The 20,323-nt window shown below is 36.9% G+C and overlaps 1 protein-coding gene across 1 annotated transcript in view; it reads right to left on the reverse strand.

The window, feature by feature from the left end:
- Positions 1–18,639, reverse strand: part of PHACTR4 (phosphatase and actin regulator 4) — a 95,056-nt gene extending 76,417 nt beyond the window's left edge. The window contains exons 1-2 of the mRNA XM_010981649.3: positions 13,592–18,639; positions 11,305–11,424 (exon numbers count right to left, since the gene is read on the reverse strand). Of these exons, the coding sequence (XP_010979951.1) occupies positions 11,305–11,317 (13 nt within the window). The 5' untranslated portion in view covers positions 11,318–11,424; positions 13,592–18,639. The remainder of the gene's footprint in view (positions 1–11,304; positions 11,425–13,591) is intronic.
- Between the last annotated feature and the right edge of the window lie 1,684 nt (positions 18,640–20,323).

Consider the following 20,323-nt stretch of genomic DNA (forward strand, 5'->3'; position numbering starts at 1 on the left):
TTGTAATAGCCAAAGACTAGAAACAACTTGAATGTCCTTCAAAAGGTAAATGGATATTTATACAATGGAATACTCTTTGGTAATAAAAAGGAATAAGCTACAGATACATGCAACATGATGATGAATCTTAAAATAATTATGCTGAGTGAAAGAAGTCAGACTTTATCAAAGAGTATATCCTATATGATTCCATTTTTATAAAATTCTAGGGGCTGTTGTAACAAAAGCAGATCAAGTGGTTGTCTGGGGACCAAAGAGGCAGAGGCATGGCAGGGAGAGATCATAGAGGGGATGAGGAAACTTTTGGGGGTGACAGGTGTTTTAATTATCTGGACTTTGGTTATGGTTTCAAGGTTTTAAATAAATCAAAACTCATCAAATTGTACACTTTAAATATATTCTGTTTATTGTTTGCTGATTATACTCCACTAAACCTGAAAAATAATATAGTTAAAAATCTATTTTGTTGGGGAGGAGGGTATAGCTCAGTAGTAGTGTGTGTGCTTAGCATGCACGAGGTCCTGGATTCAATCCCCAGTACTTCCATTAAAAAAATTTTTAAAAAATCTGTTTTAAAAAAGGAAGCCAGTTTTTCAGTGGCTTCCCAGTACTCTAGGAAAAAAAGCAAAAATCACTGCCGTAGAAGCTCTAATTGTGGAGCTTCAATATCATCCATGGGGAAGGGGACTGATAGGGATGGCAACGGTGAAATCAGGTAACTACTAATGGTGGTAAAAGTAGTAGTAGTAGTAATAGTAGTAATAATAAAACTGCTACTTTTTCTTGAACACCTACCATGTACCAGGTATTTTACATATGTCTTAATTAGGATTCCTCCCAGAAAACAGAACTGAAGGCAACTACTAGTTGCAGGTAATTTACTTGGAACACGATCCCAGGGATTTAACATGCAAGTCTAGAGTAAAATAGGGAAGGAGGAAAAGCCAACACACACAAAAATGCATTACCAAGATGTTCACCGCTGTAGGCACCTGGGGCTAGATCTTACTAAAACTATCTGAGGATTTTCTAGAAAACCTCTTAGCATGGTGCACCTGCCAAGGACTGTCACAAAGAAGCATTTATCCATTGACTCCCATCCCCCATCGGTTAGGATTGCCCCAGGGTGTCAACTCCCATCCCACTTCTGGACCAGCTCCCACCAGTGTCCTACATCCTGGTTTAGTAAAAGCTTCTAGACAGATCAAGGAAAGAACAAGGACAATTGAAGCCCTCACTAAACTGTTTTCTGCAGCTTCAGCTAGAATCTAAGGTAAGGCTGAGAAGATGAGACAAAAGGCAAAAGAGGTCCCACACCATCCCTTGCAACACTCAGATTTGCCCATGCTCAACGTTAGATCCAGTCTGTCACCTACTCTTCAGAGTCATGGCTGGCTGCAATCTCTAGTGGTGCTCGTAATTCTTTGCAAAATGTATGTTGTCCCATACGCCTTTTGTGTCCTATGACACACCATACTCAACCAGCTTGATGATTCTCACAAACAATATTAACTGAAAGAAGCCAGACCAAGTAGTGTGTACTGTATGATTTCACATGTATAAAACACAAAGCAGGCAAAAATAGTCTGTTGAAAGTTGGGATAGCAGCTACCCTTTCAAGTGGAAGAGCAGTACCTGGGAGAGGGTAAGAGGAGGTTTTCTGAGTACTGGTAGTGTTCACTTTTTGATCTGGGTGCTGGTTACATAGGTATATTCAGATTGTAAAAATTCATCAATGGGGTATGTATAATTTTCTGCATATAAATATATAATACTCCTGATATAAGTTTTTCAATGGGATGTGGCCTGAGTGAGTCTTATCTTCTGAGAGACCAATTAACAGTAGAGACTATTTCTAGCCATTGATATTTCTGGATTTGGGGCCTTTGGGCACTATGGGAACATAATGTTGATTTAACAGCATAGGCTTTGGCAATAGAGAACTATTCTGTCATTTCCTATCTGGGTGCCATTGGCTAAGTTAACTTAAACTTGTTAAGATTCAGTTTCCACGCTCCTGTTTCTGTTCAGATTGAGTAAATCTTTCACTTTTTACTTAAAAAAAAAAGATTCAATTTCCTCATTAAACAATTGGAAACATAATAGTACGTAATAATCAACCTAATAATATATAGGTTGATGTGAGAATTAAATAAAATAACATACATAAAGTACCAGCACTATATCTGATTAAAATATCAAAAAATAGTAACTGTTATGGTGGGTAATAGTAGTTTTCATCTTTCTTTTTTTTTTTTTTTAGCTCCCAAGTTTTCAACAATTAACACAGACACAGGCTGCAGGTACAAGAATGTTCATTGTAGCACTGTTTGAAATAGAAAAAAAATGGAGACAATCTAAATATCCGTCTACTGGAGAATGGGCAAATTAATTGTGATATATTCATAATACAGAATACTTCTAAACAGTTACAATGAATAAACTAAAGCTACTGGGATCAACATGGATAAAATGCTGAAGGGAAAAAAACAGCTGTAGAAGACTATATACAGCTTGATACTATGTATATAAAAATTTAAAACATGCCAAACATTACTATGTACTGTTTAAGGATTCATTGTAGAAATACTGTATTATATTGTAAAGATATTGTAAAAATATAAAATCATGTGTGGAAATAAACTATTCAGGTAAGTGATTAATTCTTGGGGAGAGAGGAAAGGAATGGGTGAAAGGAAGGATACGTTGAGGCTTAAAACATATCTCTGATTTTTTTTTCTCTTGAAAAAGCTGTAAGGAAATAAGGCAAAACATTAAGATTTGACAAAGTTGGTGAAAGGTAGTTGAGTGTTACATAAACCTTTGTTTATTTGCCTGTTTGACAGTGTTCTCTATTAAAAAAAAGCAAGCATGGAGCAGAGCAGTGTACAAAATAGTCCACTTTTTTTTCCCATTTGGTAAAGAAAAACAGTTTATTTATATCAACAACTGCTGTTATGCCAGCCTGAGATCAATGGCTTTGGTGGGGAAGTGAAGTATTGGGGTTTGTCTTGTTTTGTTTTTTTAAACAGTTTTATTTTATTTTAATTTTTTTAGGGAGGGAGGTAATTAGGTTTATTTATTTATTTATTTTAATGGAGGTACTGGGGATTAAACCCAGGACCTCGTGCATGCTAAGCAGAAACTGTACCACTAAGCTATACCCTCCCTTCTAAATAATTTTTTTAAAAAATTATTTATTATTTATTTATTTAGTTGGGGTTTTTTTGGGGGGGGTAGTTAGGTTTATTGATTTCCTTATTTATTTTTAATGGAGGTACTGGGGATTGAACCCAGGACCTCATGCATGCTAAGCATGTGCTCTAGCACTGAGCTATACCCTCCCCTCACAAGTTTTTTTTTTAACATACAGTAAATTTCATTCTTTTTGGTGTTCATCTCTATGAGTTTAATGCATATACTTGTGTAATCACCACCATAATAATCTATGTAAGAACTGTTCTGTCACCCCAAAATATTCCCTTGTGCTATCTTTTATAGTCAACCCCTCCTCCTTACCCAACCCATGGCATCTACTGATCTGTTTTCTTTTCCTATAATTTGGGGTTTTTTTTCCAGAAAGTGGAATAAAAATATATATATAGTTTTTTGAGTCTGTCTACTTTCATTTAGAATAATGCGTGTAAGATTCATCCATGTTGTCTGATCTGTCAGTAGATTTTCCCTTTTTATTACTGAATAGTATTCCATTGTACTGGTGGACCATAGTTTTTCCATTCACCAGTTTTAAGGCACTGAGATTGTTTTTAGTTCTTGTTGACTGTGAATAAAGCTACTATAAACACTTATATACAGATTTTTGTTTTTACAAAAAATATAACAAAACATACAAAAAGACCTAAGTTGTTATTTCTCTTGGATAAACTGCTGAGTTGCATGGTAAGTATAGCATTGCTGAGTTGTATTTTAAGTGTATGCCCAACATTATTAAAAAACAAAAAACAACCAAACTCTTTGCCAAAGTGGTTATACCATTTTGCATTTCCACCAGCAATAATGAGAGCTCCAGTTGCTCTGCATGCTTATCAACATTTGGAATTGTCAGGTTTTTTTGAAAATTATTATTTGTTTTTAGCCATTCCAATATGTATGTAGTGGTATCTCAAGGAAATCTGCATTTCCCTAAGGACTAATGATATTTAGCCTCTTTTTATGAGTTGATTTGTCATCTGGACACCTTCAGTGAAGTATCTGTACTAGTCTTGTGCCCATTCTTTTACTGGGTTGTTTATTTTCTTATTATTGAGTTGTGAGTGTTCTTTATATATTCTAGGAACAAGACCTTTATCAAACGTGCGATTTGCCAATGTTTTCTCCCAGTCTGTGGTTTGTCTTTTCATTTTCTTAACAGAGCAGAATTTTAAAATTTTGATTAAGTCCAACTTATCCATTTTTTCTCTTGTGAATCATGTCATAGCTAAGAAATCTTTGCCTAACCTGAGATCACAAAAAGTTCCTCCTAAATTTTCTTGTAGAAGTTTAGTTTTAGGTTATCATTTTTTTTAAAAGATACAATCATATACTTTATATCCATAGTCTATACCTGGAAGGATACGCAAGCTTTCCCCTGGGGTGGAAAAACAGTGTGATTTGAACGTGATAGAGAAACTGACTCTACACTATGTACCCTTTTGTGCTTTTGATTTTTTTCTTAAATATACACAGTACTGTACCTTAAAAATAACAACAAAATAGGAAATTTCTTTACAAAGCTGAATCTCTCTGAAACACTGTTTCACCTAACACATTTTAAAATCACCACGTTTGTTGGACTGAATGACTTCACCATAGTTTCAAACCCTGAGATCTTTTCTTTTACAGCTGTGAAGGGCTCCAAAAGCCTGTCAGTCCTCATTGGGCTGAGAACCAAGTCCAATTAACTGGCAAAGAATTAACTGGGCCAATCAGAGAGCGAGATGCAAATGAGTGAATCTGACTACATAAAGCTTCATCACTGCTGCCTTGAACCTCGTAAAATTGAGACTGTGAATGTTGCTGCCACCTGTCGGCCACATCTCTCAACAGCAGGTTCATGGAAATAACCCACGGAATCACTCTCAATTGAATCCTCTGTGGGGTTCTGGGTTGGAGAAATGGGGATTTAAACATTTTTCCCTTTGCCCATCAGACCACTACTCTGCCACAAACCCAAATTGGTAATAGGAGTTCCTAAGTGTGGGAGCTGTGGCATCAGAATCAGATACCAGTTCTATACCTCAGTTTCCTCATCTATAAAGTGGAGATAACAGTAGCTCCTTTGAACAGATGTGAGGATTGAATTAGATCACGTAAAGTGCTTACCACAATGCCTGGCACATAGTGAGCAAACTATGTGCTAGGCAAACCTTCAGAAACTTCTTCCATTCTAACTTGACAAATTGTTCCTTGACACACAGTAGTCCAGTAGAAAGACTTTCAGCACCTGGCTCCACCCCGTATGACTTGTGAACTTGGACAAGTGTCTTAACCTCTCTGAACCTTATTTGACCTCACAGGTGGTTTTGGATTTTACATGAAATCATCTATGTAAAGCACCAACCACAGTGCCTGGCATGGAGTGGAATAGAGTGATGATTAACACAGAAGTAGTTACCAAGTATAGCCAAAGGTTGAACAGCTCAGGTTGTAAACAGGCAGGCCACCGGAGGACACTAACCTACAGATATTCTAATTTAGCCCTCAGGGTCTTACAATTTTTAAATTACTTGCCAGACAGAAATTTCACATTTCGGTCCAGATTCTTAACTTATTTTATAATGTGAAGCTCTGAAAAGGTATCACACCAGGTCTACAAGGAAGATGGCATATAACAGAGAAATCTAATTTCTTTGAAGGGAGCCAAGTAATGCTCCCTGAAGAAGTGATGTTAAAATTGAGACGGTGAAGGTTGTGTAGGGGTTAGCCTGGTAAAGAGAGTGGGGACAATGTTCCACGCAGAGGGACTAGCAGGTCCAAAGGCCTTGAATCAGGGAGATTAGTGCCTCCAGGAAACTTGAGGAAAGCCTGGTGGCTGGAGCACAGTGAAGGGGAAGGTGAGAAGAAGATGAGACTCCAGCTGGCACCTTAAGGATTTTGAGAGTGGATGTAGTTAAAGGCTGGAAGCTGGGAGGTAGCCAACTGGTGTAACAAACTGAGGAGCTAGACAGGGTCAGAATGGATTAGGGTCAGGGGTCAACAGCGAGCAGCTGAGAAAGCAGAGGTGTACTAGGATGGATAGGATCTCGATCTAACAATGCCAGGCACACACAGGAGAGCCTGTCAGGTATGATCTGGCAAACGGCTGACTTTATAAGAAACAAGCCAAGCTGGACACCAAGGTGAATTTCTTATGTTCATTTTAATAGGGGAAAATGAGAAGAATAAAGATTTGGTCAAGATATGTAACCAACGAGATACAGAGCTAGATTCACAACCCCTATTTTAAATTTGCTGCTTTTCTCACTATATTAGTTTTCTCAAGGTGAATAAACTCAGCACCAATATGTTGTTGATAATAATATATTTTATTTACTGAAAGTTTGCTAAATGTTAGGCTCTGTGTTTATGTACATTACTATTTCACTCAGTTAACAAATATAGTCCACACAAAATATTATGTACCAAGGACTGTTAGGCACTGAGGACACAGGATGAATGAGACAGACACTATCCCTGTCCTGTGGGAGTTCACAGTCCAGAAAGGAAATGGGTCATTGAAGAAGTAATTACAAAGGGTAATTGGCAGGTCCTACAGGGAGAGTGTAACAGTGAAGCCAAGCTACCATGGGCAACAGGGAAGACTTTCTGGAAGAAGTGACAGTCTAGCTGAAAAAGCAGGAGTGAAACACAGGGGAAGACTGTTCCAGAAAAAGAGAACAGCCTCTGGAAGGCATTATTCTCACCATAACCTGATGAGGCAGGTGCAAGGATTATCCCCTTTTCACACATGAGAAAACTGACGTTCTCAGAGCGATTAAGTAACTGACCCATGAGACAGCGCTGGAGCCAGGATGTAAGCCTGGATCTATCCAGATCAAAGCTCATTCTCTTAGCTGCTAAACTAGGTATTTCTATTAGTTTGTCCGTTCCTTCTAAGGGTCATGTGAGTGGAATGGAATATTAACTGAGATGCCTGTGACGCAGGAAGTTGAAATCACGGCTTACAAACTGTGCAAGCACGTCTGTGTCAGGGTTGGCTGTCTGTTTTGGAATGACAGCTATTTAGTGACACATCTCTTGTGCTAACATCTGAATGGATGTTCAGTTCAATTGAATACGATCCAACAGCGATATACTGAGTGCTCTACTATGTGTCGGGAATGGTGCCAGGCATTGTCAGAGTTACAGAGATGATGAGGAAAGTTCCCAGGTACTGGGCTAAAGATCATGGTAATTGCTAACAAATTAAAAAACTAAATCACAAAGCCATAATGCTGACAGTCAGAAACCATGGGTAACTTACCAAAATAGCTACCATGTTTTGAGTATCAATCATGGGCCAAGCACTGCATGAGGTACCTTAATGAAAATGAAAATATCATGATCATAACTAAAAACTAAAAGCCCATATTGTGAGACTGTGTTGAACAGTTTACATGTGTTATCTCTTTAACCATGTTCATTTTATAAGCTAGTATCAAATATTAATGACACTAATACTTTACACCAGAGATTGACATACACCAGAGATTGCCACATTATAATTGACTGTACTTCAATTTAAAAAATTTGACCATTTTACAGTTGTGGAAACTGAGCGTCAGAGATTTTTGCCTGAGATCCCAGGGCTAGTAAATGGAAGAGCTAGAATTCAAACCCAGGTCTGTCTGACTCCAAAACTTGGGCTCTAGACCACTGCACCACACTATCTTTGCAAGGAGAGTCAGCCTGTAAAAACCCAGGGGAATGTGGTATGATCTGAATAGCCAGGCACACGTTCAGACAGGAGAAATAAATATCAGTGCTTTTAAAACCCTCTGGGGAAGTAAAGAAACAGGGAGAAAAAATAAAACAAAGCAATGTGTCTAGGAAAGGATATATATATATATGAATCACTATGCTGTACACCAGAAATTAACACAACATTGTAAATCGACTATACTTCAATAATTTTTAAAAAGCGTCTAGTAATTAAATACTAGTTAATCCCTAAACAGAGAGCCTATCCCAAATACTTATACTATTCTTTTCTATCACTTAATTCTACTTAAATTTGCCTCTAGAATTATCTTTAAATTTAATTAGTAGCTAAAGCTGAAAACTTTTGGTATCAAGATATACCTCTTTTAATTCTTTTTCTACATCTGTGTGGGAAAGAAAAGAAATTGTTTCACAAAAGTCAGTGTCAAGCAATAAGTGACCCCATTAAGGTTGCAATGCAAGCTATGCTGTACTTTGTGAACTGGAGGAAAAAATCCCTTGTGGGAGGCAGGGGCCAAATGAACATCCTGTCTCCATGATTATTTGTGGCCGTGGGCAGGGAAGTATGTGGCCTCATTCCAGATGTTCAGACACAGCCAGAGGTGAAATCTCTGTAGCTAAGGAAGTGCCCAGAATTGGTTCTATGACACATGGACCAGGAAGATCATTGTCATTGTTGTGTTCAAACATATGTTTTGCACTGTTGTGTTCAAACAAATGGATGTTTGTGTATCCATCTGCTCATTCACCCTTTGTCCGAACATAAGAATGTAACAAAAAAACCTAATACTTATCTAGTGCCACTTTGTATATGCTATATTATTGTCTCTTAACAATTTGTTTAATACTGTAGAAATGAGTTCAAAGAGGTGGAACTTCTATCACAGCAACTATAACAAATTACTTACTATAATTATCCCAGTACTCAAACAATAATAATGGCTTCCATTTATTGAGTACATATATGTGCCAGGCACTGTACAGGGCACTTCTCCTACATTATCATGTAATTTTCACAACAACTCTGTAGTGTAAGAACTGCTACCCATTTTACAGAAAATGAAGCGGACATTCAGGAGGTTAAGCAACTTCCCAAGGTCACAGAGTGAGCAAGTGGCATCTGGTTATGTGTCCATCTCTTCACTGATTACTGTAAATTTCTTGAGGGCAAGGACTGAGTTTTACTCATCTCTGTATTGCTAGTGTCCAACACTGCCTGGCACAGAGTAGGCAGAATCCAGTACATATTTTTGAATAAATGAAAGAACAAATAGTCCCCAAGATGAGCGGTAGAGCTACCACTGGGATGCAGGTCTTCTGTCTTCAAGTCTAGTGTGCTTTCCACAATCACATATTGCCTACCTAAATCAGGATCTTGATTAGTCACTCATGTGCCTCTTTTACTCTGGAAATTCCTAGTAGACATTTTCCATATGAGTATGACAGAGTGATTCCACTTATAGGTCTTTATCTTGCAGAAATACTAACATAGGATCTATTACTAGTGCTCTTACTATTGGCATTTCAGCAAAAAAATTGAAAAATAAATGTTCATCCATGGAGGAATGATTAAATGGAACATCTATTCTATAGAGTATCATTTAACTTCAAAGAGAGTAAGGTAGATCTCCTTCTACTGATGTAGAAGAATGGACACAAGATTGTATTAAAAGAATAAGCAGGTTTCAGAATGTTAAGTAGGTTTTAGTGTGCATAACAGCAATCCTGTCTTCAACATTTATTGCAAACTTTGTTTCAAGCACTCTGTAAAGTGTGTAATGTGTATTACCATATTTCACTGAACCTCAGGTAATCATTTATTGAATGTTTACACCATACTTGGACCTCTGCTAAACATTCTGATTCCAGAGATGTAAAAATCTGGGAAAAATTTGCTTCTTAAAAGCAATTAAATATGGTATTTTGCTTAATCCTTATAATAGTATAAAGTAGGTAGCATCATTTCTTCCATTTTACTGATGAGAAAATTGAAGGACAGAGAAATCCAAGTAACTTGCCTGTCTGTAAGTAGGAGAATACGGTACAGCCCCATAAAAAAACAATGAAAGAGTTCTGGATAAAGACAATGGCTGTAATTTCTCATGCATGTAATTTTCCTTTCCACTTCCTCCCCTCCCAATCCCATCCCACTTCATAAAGGATTATTTTAAAGCATAAGGAAAGGGACGGGGGTAATAAATACAACAGAATTTTACAGTGAGGAACAGATGAATGAGAGTTAATAGGCCTGGCAGAACCAAGAACACTGAATCCTGGACCTGAGACTAGAGAAAGCTGAGAAGCAGCCTGGATATGTTCAGGAATTAACATGTCACTGGTATCCCTGGAAGTGGGGGTGAAGGGCAAGAAGGGCAACTAAAATAAGAAGGACCAGTTGAAGGTATATTGTCTTCTGTCACTGTACCCTCCCAGTGACTGCCCCTCCTCCACCTCTGCAGAAATATGGAGGTTTATTCTCTTGAGAAACAAAAGCAATCTCTGGAGTCATAGGGGTCATCAGGCACAGCTAAGAGCATCATACCAAAATAGGGGGAATCAGTAGACTTTTTTCCATACTCTGCTCCCAGAATTCTGGTAGCCAGCCCTTTACCCCCTGGGAAGATGAATCTTCTTCTTCTTCTTCTTCTTTTTTTTTTTTTTTGAGTTTTCTTCTTTGAGGAAAATGAAGTCCAATGTGACAGATCTAAAGATAATGGCATTGAGAGGTCTTCGAGTTAAAGGTTCCTCATTGTCATTGGTTCATGGACAAATGACCTCATGCACAAATAACCTCATGGTCAATGACTCACCCCTTCATGCAAAGAGTTTCCAATCAGCTTTTAGTCCCCCACCTTTATTCATGGGCAGAAAACTAAGGATTACCAGACATGAGGCTTTCCTCTAACAGAAAAAAAAGAGATGAAAACAAACAGAAAAAAGAAACTTGAAAGAAATTGAGACAATGCAGAGAAAGAAAATTTTAAAAAATATCATGCACATCCTCAAATAGAAGAAAAGATACCTGAATATATGAAATAATAATAAAGTATTCAGAAGGGAAAAAAGTCCTTTGAAATTAAAAAAAAACATGAAAGTAGAGGTCAGTGCCCAAAAGAAAGACTGGAAGATAAAGAGAAGGACATCTCCTAAGAAATACAGCAAAAAGACATAGATAAGAAAAATAGGAGAAAGAAAGATAAAAAAATTAGAGGGCCAGTCAAGGAAGTAAAATAGCTGGATAAAAGTTCCATAAAGAGAGAATATATATAAAAGAGTTAAAGAAAGCATAAAATAATTCAAGAATATTTCTATAAGATTCCAGTTTGAAAGGGTCCATGTCGTATCCCTCACAATGAATGAGAATAGACCCACATTATGACTCACCACTGTGAAACATCAGAATACTGCAGACCAAGACAAGATTCTTTAAGCTTCCAGGAAGTTAAGAAACTGATCCCATATAGAGGATCAGAGACTGGAATGGCTTCAAACTTAACAGCAACCCTAGAAGTAGAAAAGAAGGGAGGAATACCTTCAAAATTCTGAAAGACGATGATTTTCAACCTAAGATTCTATACCCTGTTAAACCACCGATACCAACAATTAACAGGTGACTAAGACACAGTCGGATATACAAGGTGTTAATAACATTTTACTTCTAATGTGTTCTTTTATAAGATACGGCCACCAAAACTAGAGGGCAAACAAAGATAAAGAAAGTTACGGAGTAAGTCTTGAAAGTTCTCATCACAGGGGGGGGAAATGTAACTATATCATTATATTGTACATCTGAATTAATATAATGTTATATGTCACTTATATCTAATTTTTTTTTAAGAGAAAGAAAGCATGGGATTCAGGAAACAGGGGAGCCAATAGAAGAGAGAAGCAAAGGGAATTCCCAAGAGGCTGGAAGGAACATTCTAGGATGACAACTGTGATCCACACATAGAGCACTGCCTATCTAGACTGGAGCAGTAGAGTGACATACAGAAGAGAATGACATACAGAAGACTATTGCATTCAAGAACTCTGCTGCTATTGTATTCTCTTTTTTAAACTTAAGAATATAGATCCAAGTGAGCCTGACCTGATTCTTACCTTCATTCAGCTTGTCTTGACCAGGTTAGTAGTAAAATGCGTGCTCTCCCAGAATCAGGCAATAGAGCAAGCAAAAAAGAGATAGTAGGGGGAGGGTTTAGCTTAAGTGGTAGAGAGCAGGCTTAGCATTCCCAAAGTCCTAGGTTCGATTCCCAGTACCTCCTCTAAAAATAAATAAGTAAATAGACCTAATTACCTCCCTGCCACCCACCCAAAAATATATAAACACAAAAAAAAGATAGTAACATCATAGCTTTGGGCCTAAAGCCACCATTACCAGCCTCTGGCCACACCAGTGCCTTCCTGCCTCTAGGATCAATCACCCTGAAGGGCCAATAGTTTAGGTCAGGGTCTCCAAAAGGTGATGGGCTTTCTGGCATCAATCATCAGATCCCTCAGATGGGAAAGAGGGTTCAAAGCAACTAAGGCTGGTTTAAGTAACTTTCTATCTTGAGTTTGCCCTTTTCAGTTGAATATGAAGGTTCTTGCAGAAGGTCCTGTGGGGTAAGAGTTAAATATCCCTTCCGCCACATGAAGGAATGATCAGGGGTGGACAGGGAGACCTCCCTGTAGGGACCATCAAGAGGGGATGACTGAGCTGTATGTTATAAACCAGATTATCTGGATTCTTGTGTTACTTGATATCACTGGCATTAAAAAAAGGAGAGGGGAGGGAAATGTTATAGAGTAAAAGGAAGCTAAGAGACATTACATTATGAGTATAACATACTGACCTTTTTTTGGTCCTGACTGAAACAAACCAATGATAGAAAGACGTTTTTGAGGCAATTAGAGAACTGTGAATAATAGTTGACTATCATGTGGCATTAAGAAACTATTGTTAAGTCTTTAGATATAATAATGGCATATTTTTGTTTAAATCTTTGTAAGTTGGAGATGGACACTTAAGTATTTAAGCATGGAATGACATGGTATCTGGGATTTGCTTTAAAATATTCCAGAAAAAAAAGTGTAGGAGGATACAGGGATGAAACAATATTAGCAAAGTATTGGTAATTATTGAAGCTGGGTGATGGGTACATGCAGGTTTACTAAACCCTCTTTCTACTTTGGGGTGTGTTCGAAATTTTCCACAATATAGTGCTCAAAAAAATTTAAAGGAGGGAAACAATCAGTACAGAAAAATGGTAAATACAGATAATCAAAATGGGAAAAAACGATATTATGCATAATCCTAGCATTCCATTAATATTTTATATCTCTTTCTAGTACACACACATATGCATTTTAAAATTGGGATCATATCTGATATATTGTTTTATAGCCTGATTTTCTCTCTTTATATATTGTGAACTTTTTTCCACGCATTAAACTTTTCTACAACAACATTCTACAAAGTTGCATGGTATTTCACTGTGTGAATTGTTTTCTATCATTACTGCGGTTCTTTCTAGTGTTTATTTATTTATTTGTAATTGTGAATAATACAGCAAAAGGTACCAGCCTTAATAGTTTTCTTGGAATAAATTCCTAAAAGAGGAGTTGTTGGGTCAAATCTTAGTTTATTTGCACAAATTAGAATTGGAGGACTCACTGTCATCTCACCTACCTTTGCTTTCTTTCATCCATGTTCTTCTCCTTATTCATTTTGAAAATATACTCATCTTTCAAGACCCACTTCCAGCCCTGAAGTCCTTATGAGATCTGTCCTCACTTCTTTAATTAGATTTCCAGTTCCTAGAAAGCAGAAAAGAGGGGACCAGTTTTGCCTCCAACCATAAGATCTAATTTCTGAACACCTGAAAATGATGTGCAGTTCTGGTGATGAGTTGCCTGGAACAATGGTTCCTAAACCAGAGATCTTCACATTCACCTAGAGAGACTGATAAGGGGAAAATACAGATTCCTAGGTCCATACCCAAGATTCTAATTGGGTTGGTTGGTGAGCTTCTGATGATCATCAGGTTTGGCCAATGCTATTTTAGAAACACTTTTCCCACTTGCTGTTACTTCTCAGTTCTCTTTATTGGATTATTATTTCTTCCTGTTTCTCTAAGTGCCATTTATTAGAGTTTTTCCAGTATTTGCATTTCAGGTGATCCATGTTCACAAGGCATGTGGAAATGCTGCCCAAACCCTGTTTCTTTACAAAATATGATGATAATTTATCATCACTTGAACTTCCTTAGGTCTCAGGGAATAAATCATTCCCTTCCCACCTGCCACGTCTTATCTGGTTAAATGACACAGTCCTCAGAGGTCTCTTGTAAGACTCCAGACATAGACAAGGAATGTTCATCACACTCCACTGTTCCCACTTTGGCCACCAATGTAACTGCCCGAGGAGGCTCATAGAGTTCCTGGCCTGGGTTGAGACTCACCAACACCAACACCAACATCCTTGCCTCAAAGTAACAGAGCAATTCCTCAAAATCCACAGTGTAACAAAGTGGAGTGTATTTCAGAAAAGGGTAGATGAGAACCCTTTTCCTCTACCTTGTCACATTTTGTCACCTGGGCCCCAGAGTAGCTCTGCCTGAGACTTTGAACGACAGAGGAAAAGAGCTTTAACCTACAGCCCCTTTCTGTACAGGGCTCAGATACAGGCAGGTCCTCAAGGCTGGGTGGGGGGCACTAATATCATACACAGAATCAGGCTATCTTTCTCGTGCAAGCTTTTCTCTTTCTCCTCATCAATATAAGCACCCTTCTCCTGCAAAAAACGTATGCAAATACGATGAGCAATACAGAGCAGCAGTTGAGTCGTGAGAGTTTACCTCTCACAGCTGTGACCTTGGCTGTTTCTCCATGAGCCTCAGTTTCCTTACCAGTAAAACGGGGATAATAATAGCTACCTCAAAAGATTGCTGAAAGAGTTTAAAATGTGACAGTCTTTGCAGTTTTTTAGCACAGTGCCCAGAACATAGTAAGTGCTTATTAAAAGGTAATGCTGATTATCACCTGTAGGACGCCTACCTCATCAGGCATATCGAATAAGGACTGAATTTCAGGAGTGGGCCCAATTTAGGTCAGTCTGGGACCTAGAACAGTATTATGACTGATTATTTTAAAACAGGACACACCTTATATGTACAAATGAATATTGTTTAGTTCAAGTTGTCATCACCTTGGAGGCAGTACACTTGCTCCAGGGATATTTCTACTCTCCAGAACATTTTTGGGATACCCAATTCAGAAATGTCTATAGGGTCTATGACACATTCTTTTTAATATCTTCATTGGTAGCAAATCTTTATCTTCGGTAAAGATAAATTCAATTTGTGAAATAATTAGAAGTTGGTGAATAACTAAGGTACAGGGGAAAATGAAGTAAGACGGATTGTCTTATATGGCTTTTATATGGATTTTGTTCTTTTAAAATAAAGTAATTTTTAAAGGTAAAAGCAATAAAGTCCAATTACATTAAAACAGAAAAAAATGATCTTTAGCTTAACTCTTTAATACAACTGCTATCATTTTGGTGTGTTTTGCTTATCTTTCCTTAATATACAGTCTTAAAAATAGAAGTAATAGTGTACATATAATTTATAACATGCTAACCTAGTTTAAAATTACATCATAAGCATATTTTCAAGTTGCTGTAGTCCTCATAATAATAATTTTAATGACTGCATAATATTTCATCGAGTGAGTATGTCAGAAGTTACTTAACCACCTTTTTTGCTGAACATTTAGGTTGTTTCAAGTTTTTGATTGTTATGAAATATATGTAGCTTTTCCCATATTTTTCTTATTTCCTCAGCCTGGATTACCAGAAGTGGGGCTGTTGGATCAAAGGGTGTAAGGATTTGATGGCTCTTGGTATTTACTTCCAAATTATTTTCCAGTAGGTTTTCACTAATTTATAATGCCACTAGAAATGTTAGAATACCCATTTCACTGCATCTAAAACAAGCACTTGCTATCATAATTTTAATAAGTTAGTAGCTAGAAAAATATTTCATACAAACTAATTCTGAAGTGAATTGGTTTGACTTCTGCCTTTCCCTTCCCCTCAAATCCAAAAAGTTATTTGAACAATGGCCAAAAATTATAAATAAGCATGTAATTTCTCAAAATTAGTACTTTAAAGGGATTCACTTGTTTAGATGTTTGTCTTCTGATATATTTGTTTTTTTTTTTAATTAGTCTCATCACTTCACAGTCATATCTCCAAGAAAAAACATAGAAACAATTATAGTCAACTTGACAAAACGCCAGTGTGATGACTCACGTCCTGTCTGCCTCTAGAGTTCAGTGTTGTGTTGATTCTATATGTTGGGTCCCTTACTACTAAGAACCTGCCATTGCCGAAGGGCATCCTGAGCGTGGGATCCTCTCTCCTTTGAAAGAGGGGAGATCACCTTTTAAAGGGAATAGAGAAGACTGACTCCTCCTCTGCAGTCATACCTATCACATCAGCTAAAAAGCAGGACACAGACAGGGTGGAAAATTCCAGATACTCTTACTCCCCTACTAAAGCAGTGATCTTTTTCTGTTTTGTTTTGTTTTAAATTATTACTACTTTTTAGTTACATAAGAAATATATATTCATCATAAAAGAAAATAAGATAAGGAAAAACAATAAAAAGTACAGCTTATTTCCAACACCAAGCAAAAGCCATTAACATTTTGAAGTATTTACTCTCATATCATTTACATTTTGAAGTATTTACTCTCGTACTATTTTCTCTTTAGTTCATGCTTTATAAAAAATAGCATGTACTAAGGAGGGTGGCTACAGCTCAGTGGTAGAGCACATGCTTAGCATGCATGAGGTCCTAGGCTCAATCCCCAATACCTCCATTAAAAAAAAAAAAAAGCAAAATATACATGTTGTTTTTAAACTTTTTTTTCATATAATAATAATTACAGCTCATAGCCACATAATGTTTACTATGGGCCAGATACAATTCCAAGTAGTTTTACACATAATAATTCATTTAGTTCTCACAAAAGTTCTATAAGGAAGGCAGTATCAGTATTCTCATTTAATGATAAGGAGACTGAGGCACAGAAGCAATTTGCCTTCGGTCACAAAGTTAGTAAGTGAACTATCTGGAATATTTTTCCAAGCCATTAAATTCATTTCTGCAGATTTTTTTGAATGGCTGCAAGGTATCTCATTGTGTGGATGAAATACCATTTAATTATTCCACTTCCTTTTATGAGGCATCTAGATTATTTCCATTTTTTCTGTTATACACATCAGTAAGATGACCAGCCTTACACTGGACCTTTGTGCACATCCTTAATTCCTTAGGCTAAATGCTCTCAAGAACAGTTGCATTGATTTTTATTTCCCCCAAAGAGGTGTTCCTTTCTCTGTGTTCTCTGTGACCTTGAATGTTATAAATCTACCACTTTTGCCTATAGCAACATTTAAAAACTCATTTTACCAGTTCTGGGAAATAAATTCAAGTGCTAAAAAATACGTGATTTCTCCAGAGTAAAAGAACCAAGGTCTAAAATCTGCTCCCTTTCCATAACCTGCTTTTTACAGATGCTGAATCTCATGGCTTATACACTAACTCATCACAGAGGAATGAGGAGTGTTAACCTGGGACAAACCAGCTTAGGCAGGCAAGATTCTTGTGGTCTACAAGTCAGCATTCACTAATTCACTCACTCACTCACTCACTCATTCAGTAAATATTTGAAAGGTTATGCTGTGAATAGGGATCATGGAGGTCACAGAAAAAAAAACTTTTTAGAACAATGCTAAATAAAACATTTAACACATTACCTGGCACATAATAATTGCTCAATAAGTCAATATGCCAACAGAAACAGACTCATAGACATAGTAAACAAACTTAGGGTTACCACGGAAGGGGCGTGAGAAGGGATAAATTGGGAGTTTGAGATTTGCAGATACTAACTATTATATATAAAATAGATAAACAACAAGTTTCTTCTGTATAGCACAGGGAACTATATTCAATATCTTGTACAATAAAAAAGAATATGAAAAAGAATATATGTATATATATGTATGACTGAAACATTATGCTGTATACCAGAAATTGACACATTATAACTGACTATATACTTCAATTAAAAAAGACATAAAAAAAATCAATACACCAGGCTCTGTTAAATACCAAATGAGTGTATGATCTCCTTTAATCCCTACAACAACCTCTAGGAACTCGGTTCTTTTATCATCCCCATTTTGCAGATAACAAAAGTAAGACCTAGAGAGGTTTGCCCAACTTGAGCAACATACCTGGGTTGGAGTTCAGATCTGAACTCAAGACTCCAGAGTCTGTGCTCTTAAACATTATGCTGTACTACAAAACATAATTCCTCCCTTTAGGAAGCATGCAGTCTTATAAATAATACTAAAATTGAAAAATAGCTAACAAATGTTAAGCACTTATATGCGCCAAGCCCCCTGGTAGGCCTTTATGCATATTGATCATTTAATTCATATGACAACTCTATGAAGTAGGTACTATTGTAGCTATGCTTGTTTTATAGATGAGAAAATAGACATTCTGAGAGTATAAATAACTTGCCCAAGACACAAACAGGTATTAAATGGTAGCAGTAGAAGCCAAGCTATACAAATTACTGTGTAGGGAACACAGCGAAATGTAAAACAAGTGATGATACTTATCTGCCATCCAATGTCAGAAGTGACAGGATAGAGACTTCGTGACCTTCTTGTGCTCGAGGAGTGATCACAGGACAGAAAGGGAAAATCCTGGCAGCTTGTCAGGCTCTGTGTTGAAAGACTTCACACAGGTTAGTTCATCATATCCTCTACATGATGACGGTATTATTATCAATTTGACAGATGAGGAAATGAATTCTCTGGAAGGTGATGCAATGTGTCCAAGGCCGTATAGCAAGTCAATGGCATGGCTAGAACTAGAACCTATTTGTCTCTCAAACCTCACACCAGTCAGAATGGCCATCATTAAAAAATCCACAAATGATAAATGCTGGAAAGGGTGAGGAGAAAAGGGAATCCTCCTACACTGTTGGTGGGAATGTAATTTAGTGCAGCCCTATGGAAAACAGTATAGATTCCTTAAAAATCTAAAAATAGAGTTACCATATGATCTAGCAATCCCATTCCTGGGTATATATCCAGAAAAGAGGAAAACTCTAATATGAAAATATACATGCACCCTAATGTTCACAGCAGCACTATTTACAATAGCCAAGACATGGAAGCAAACTAAATGTCCAACAACGGATGACTAGATAAAGAAGATGTGCTATATATGTACAAAGGAATACTATTTAGCCATAAAAAGGATAAAATAATGTCATCCATAGCAACATGGGTGGATTTGGAGATTGTCATACTAAGTAAGTAAGCCAGAAGGAGAAAGAAAAATGCCATATGATATCACTTCTATGTGAAATCTAAAAAAATGACACAAATGAACTCATTTACAAAACAGAAAGACTCACACAGAAAACAAACTTATGGTTACCAGGGGGTAAAATGGGGATGGAGGGATAAGTTGAGAGTTACAGATTTGCAGATACTAACTACTATATATAAAATAGATAAACAACAAGGTCCTACTGTACTGCACAGAGAACTATATTCAATACCTTATAACTTATAATGAAAAAGAATATGAAAAGGAATATATGTACGTACAACTGAATCACTATGCTGTATACTAGAAATTAACACCACATTGTAAATCTACTATATTTCAATTAAAAAAAAAGATTACTGCTAATCACAAAAAATAGACATCTCAAGTTAATGATTTTAGTGCTTTTCTATATATGGGAGGATTTAAGAGTCTGGACTCATTAAAATTATTCCTTAGATATACAGCCAGATATGAATCTGGAGCACAGAATGTTTCCTATTTTTCTCCATCCTGAATTCTCCTCTGGGCACACTCTGGTTGTGGGTGGGTGGTGCAGGCAGCTGTAGTAGCTGATGCCTTGATGGTGGGCAATATTTGTTACCACTCGAATGGCAGACAACATTGTTTACTGGAATGACAGGCAATGTTCCCGTTATAAGGTAACGCCTCAGAAGTTTATCAAGAAAAAGCCTAAACTCTATTCAGGGACATAAGATCTGAATAAATGTCTTAATTGGAATAACCTCAGTAATATAAATATTTAATTCATTTGTTTAACAAATATTTAGAGTGGGTCAGGCATGGTTTTGGGTCCTAGGGGTATGTACATCAGAGAACAAAAGAAAGCATCTATTTTCGTGAATCTTACATTTTAGTAGAGAAATAGTGATTATGTAATCTCAAGTTATATAGTAATAAATGCTATGAAAAAGATTAAATAACATAAAAAGAGAGTGATGGGGAGTGAATGTGCTACTTAACTTAGGGTGGTCAGG

The sequence above is a fragment of the Camelus dromedarius genome, chromosome 14, assembly GCF_036321535.1.
Source record: "Camelus dromedarius isolate mCamDro1 chromosome 14, mCamDro1.pat, whole genome shotgun sequence".
NCBI classification, from domain to species: domain Eukaryota; kingdom Metazoa; phylum Chordata; class Mammalia; order Artiodactyla; family Camelidae; genus Camelus; species Camelus dromedarius.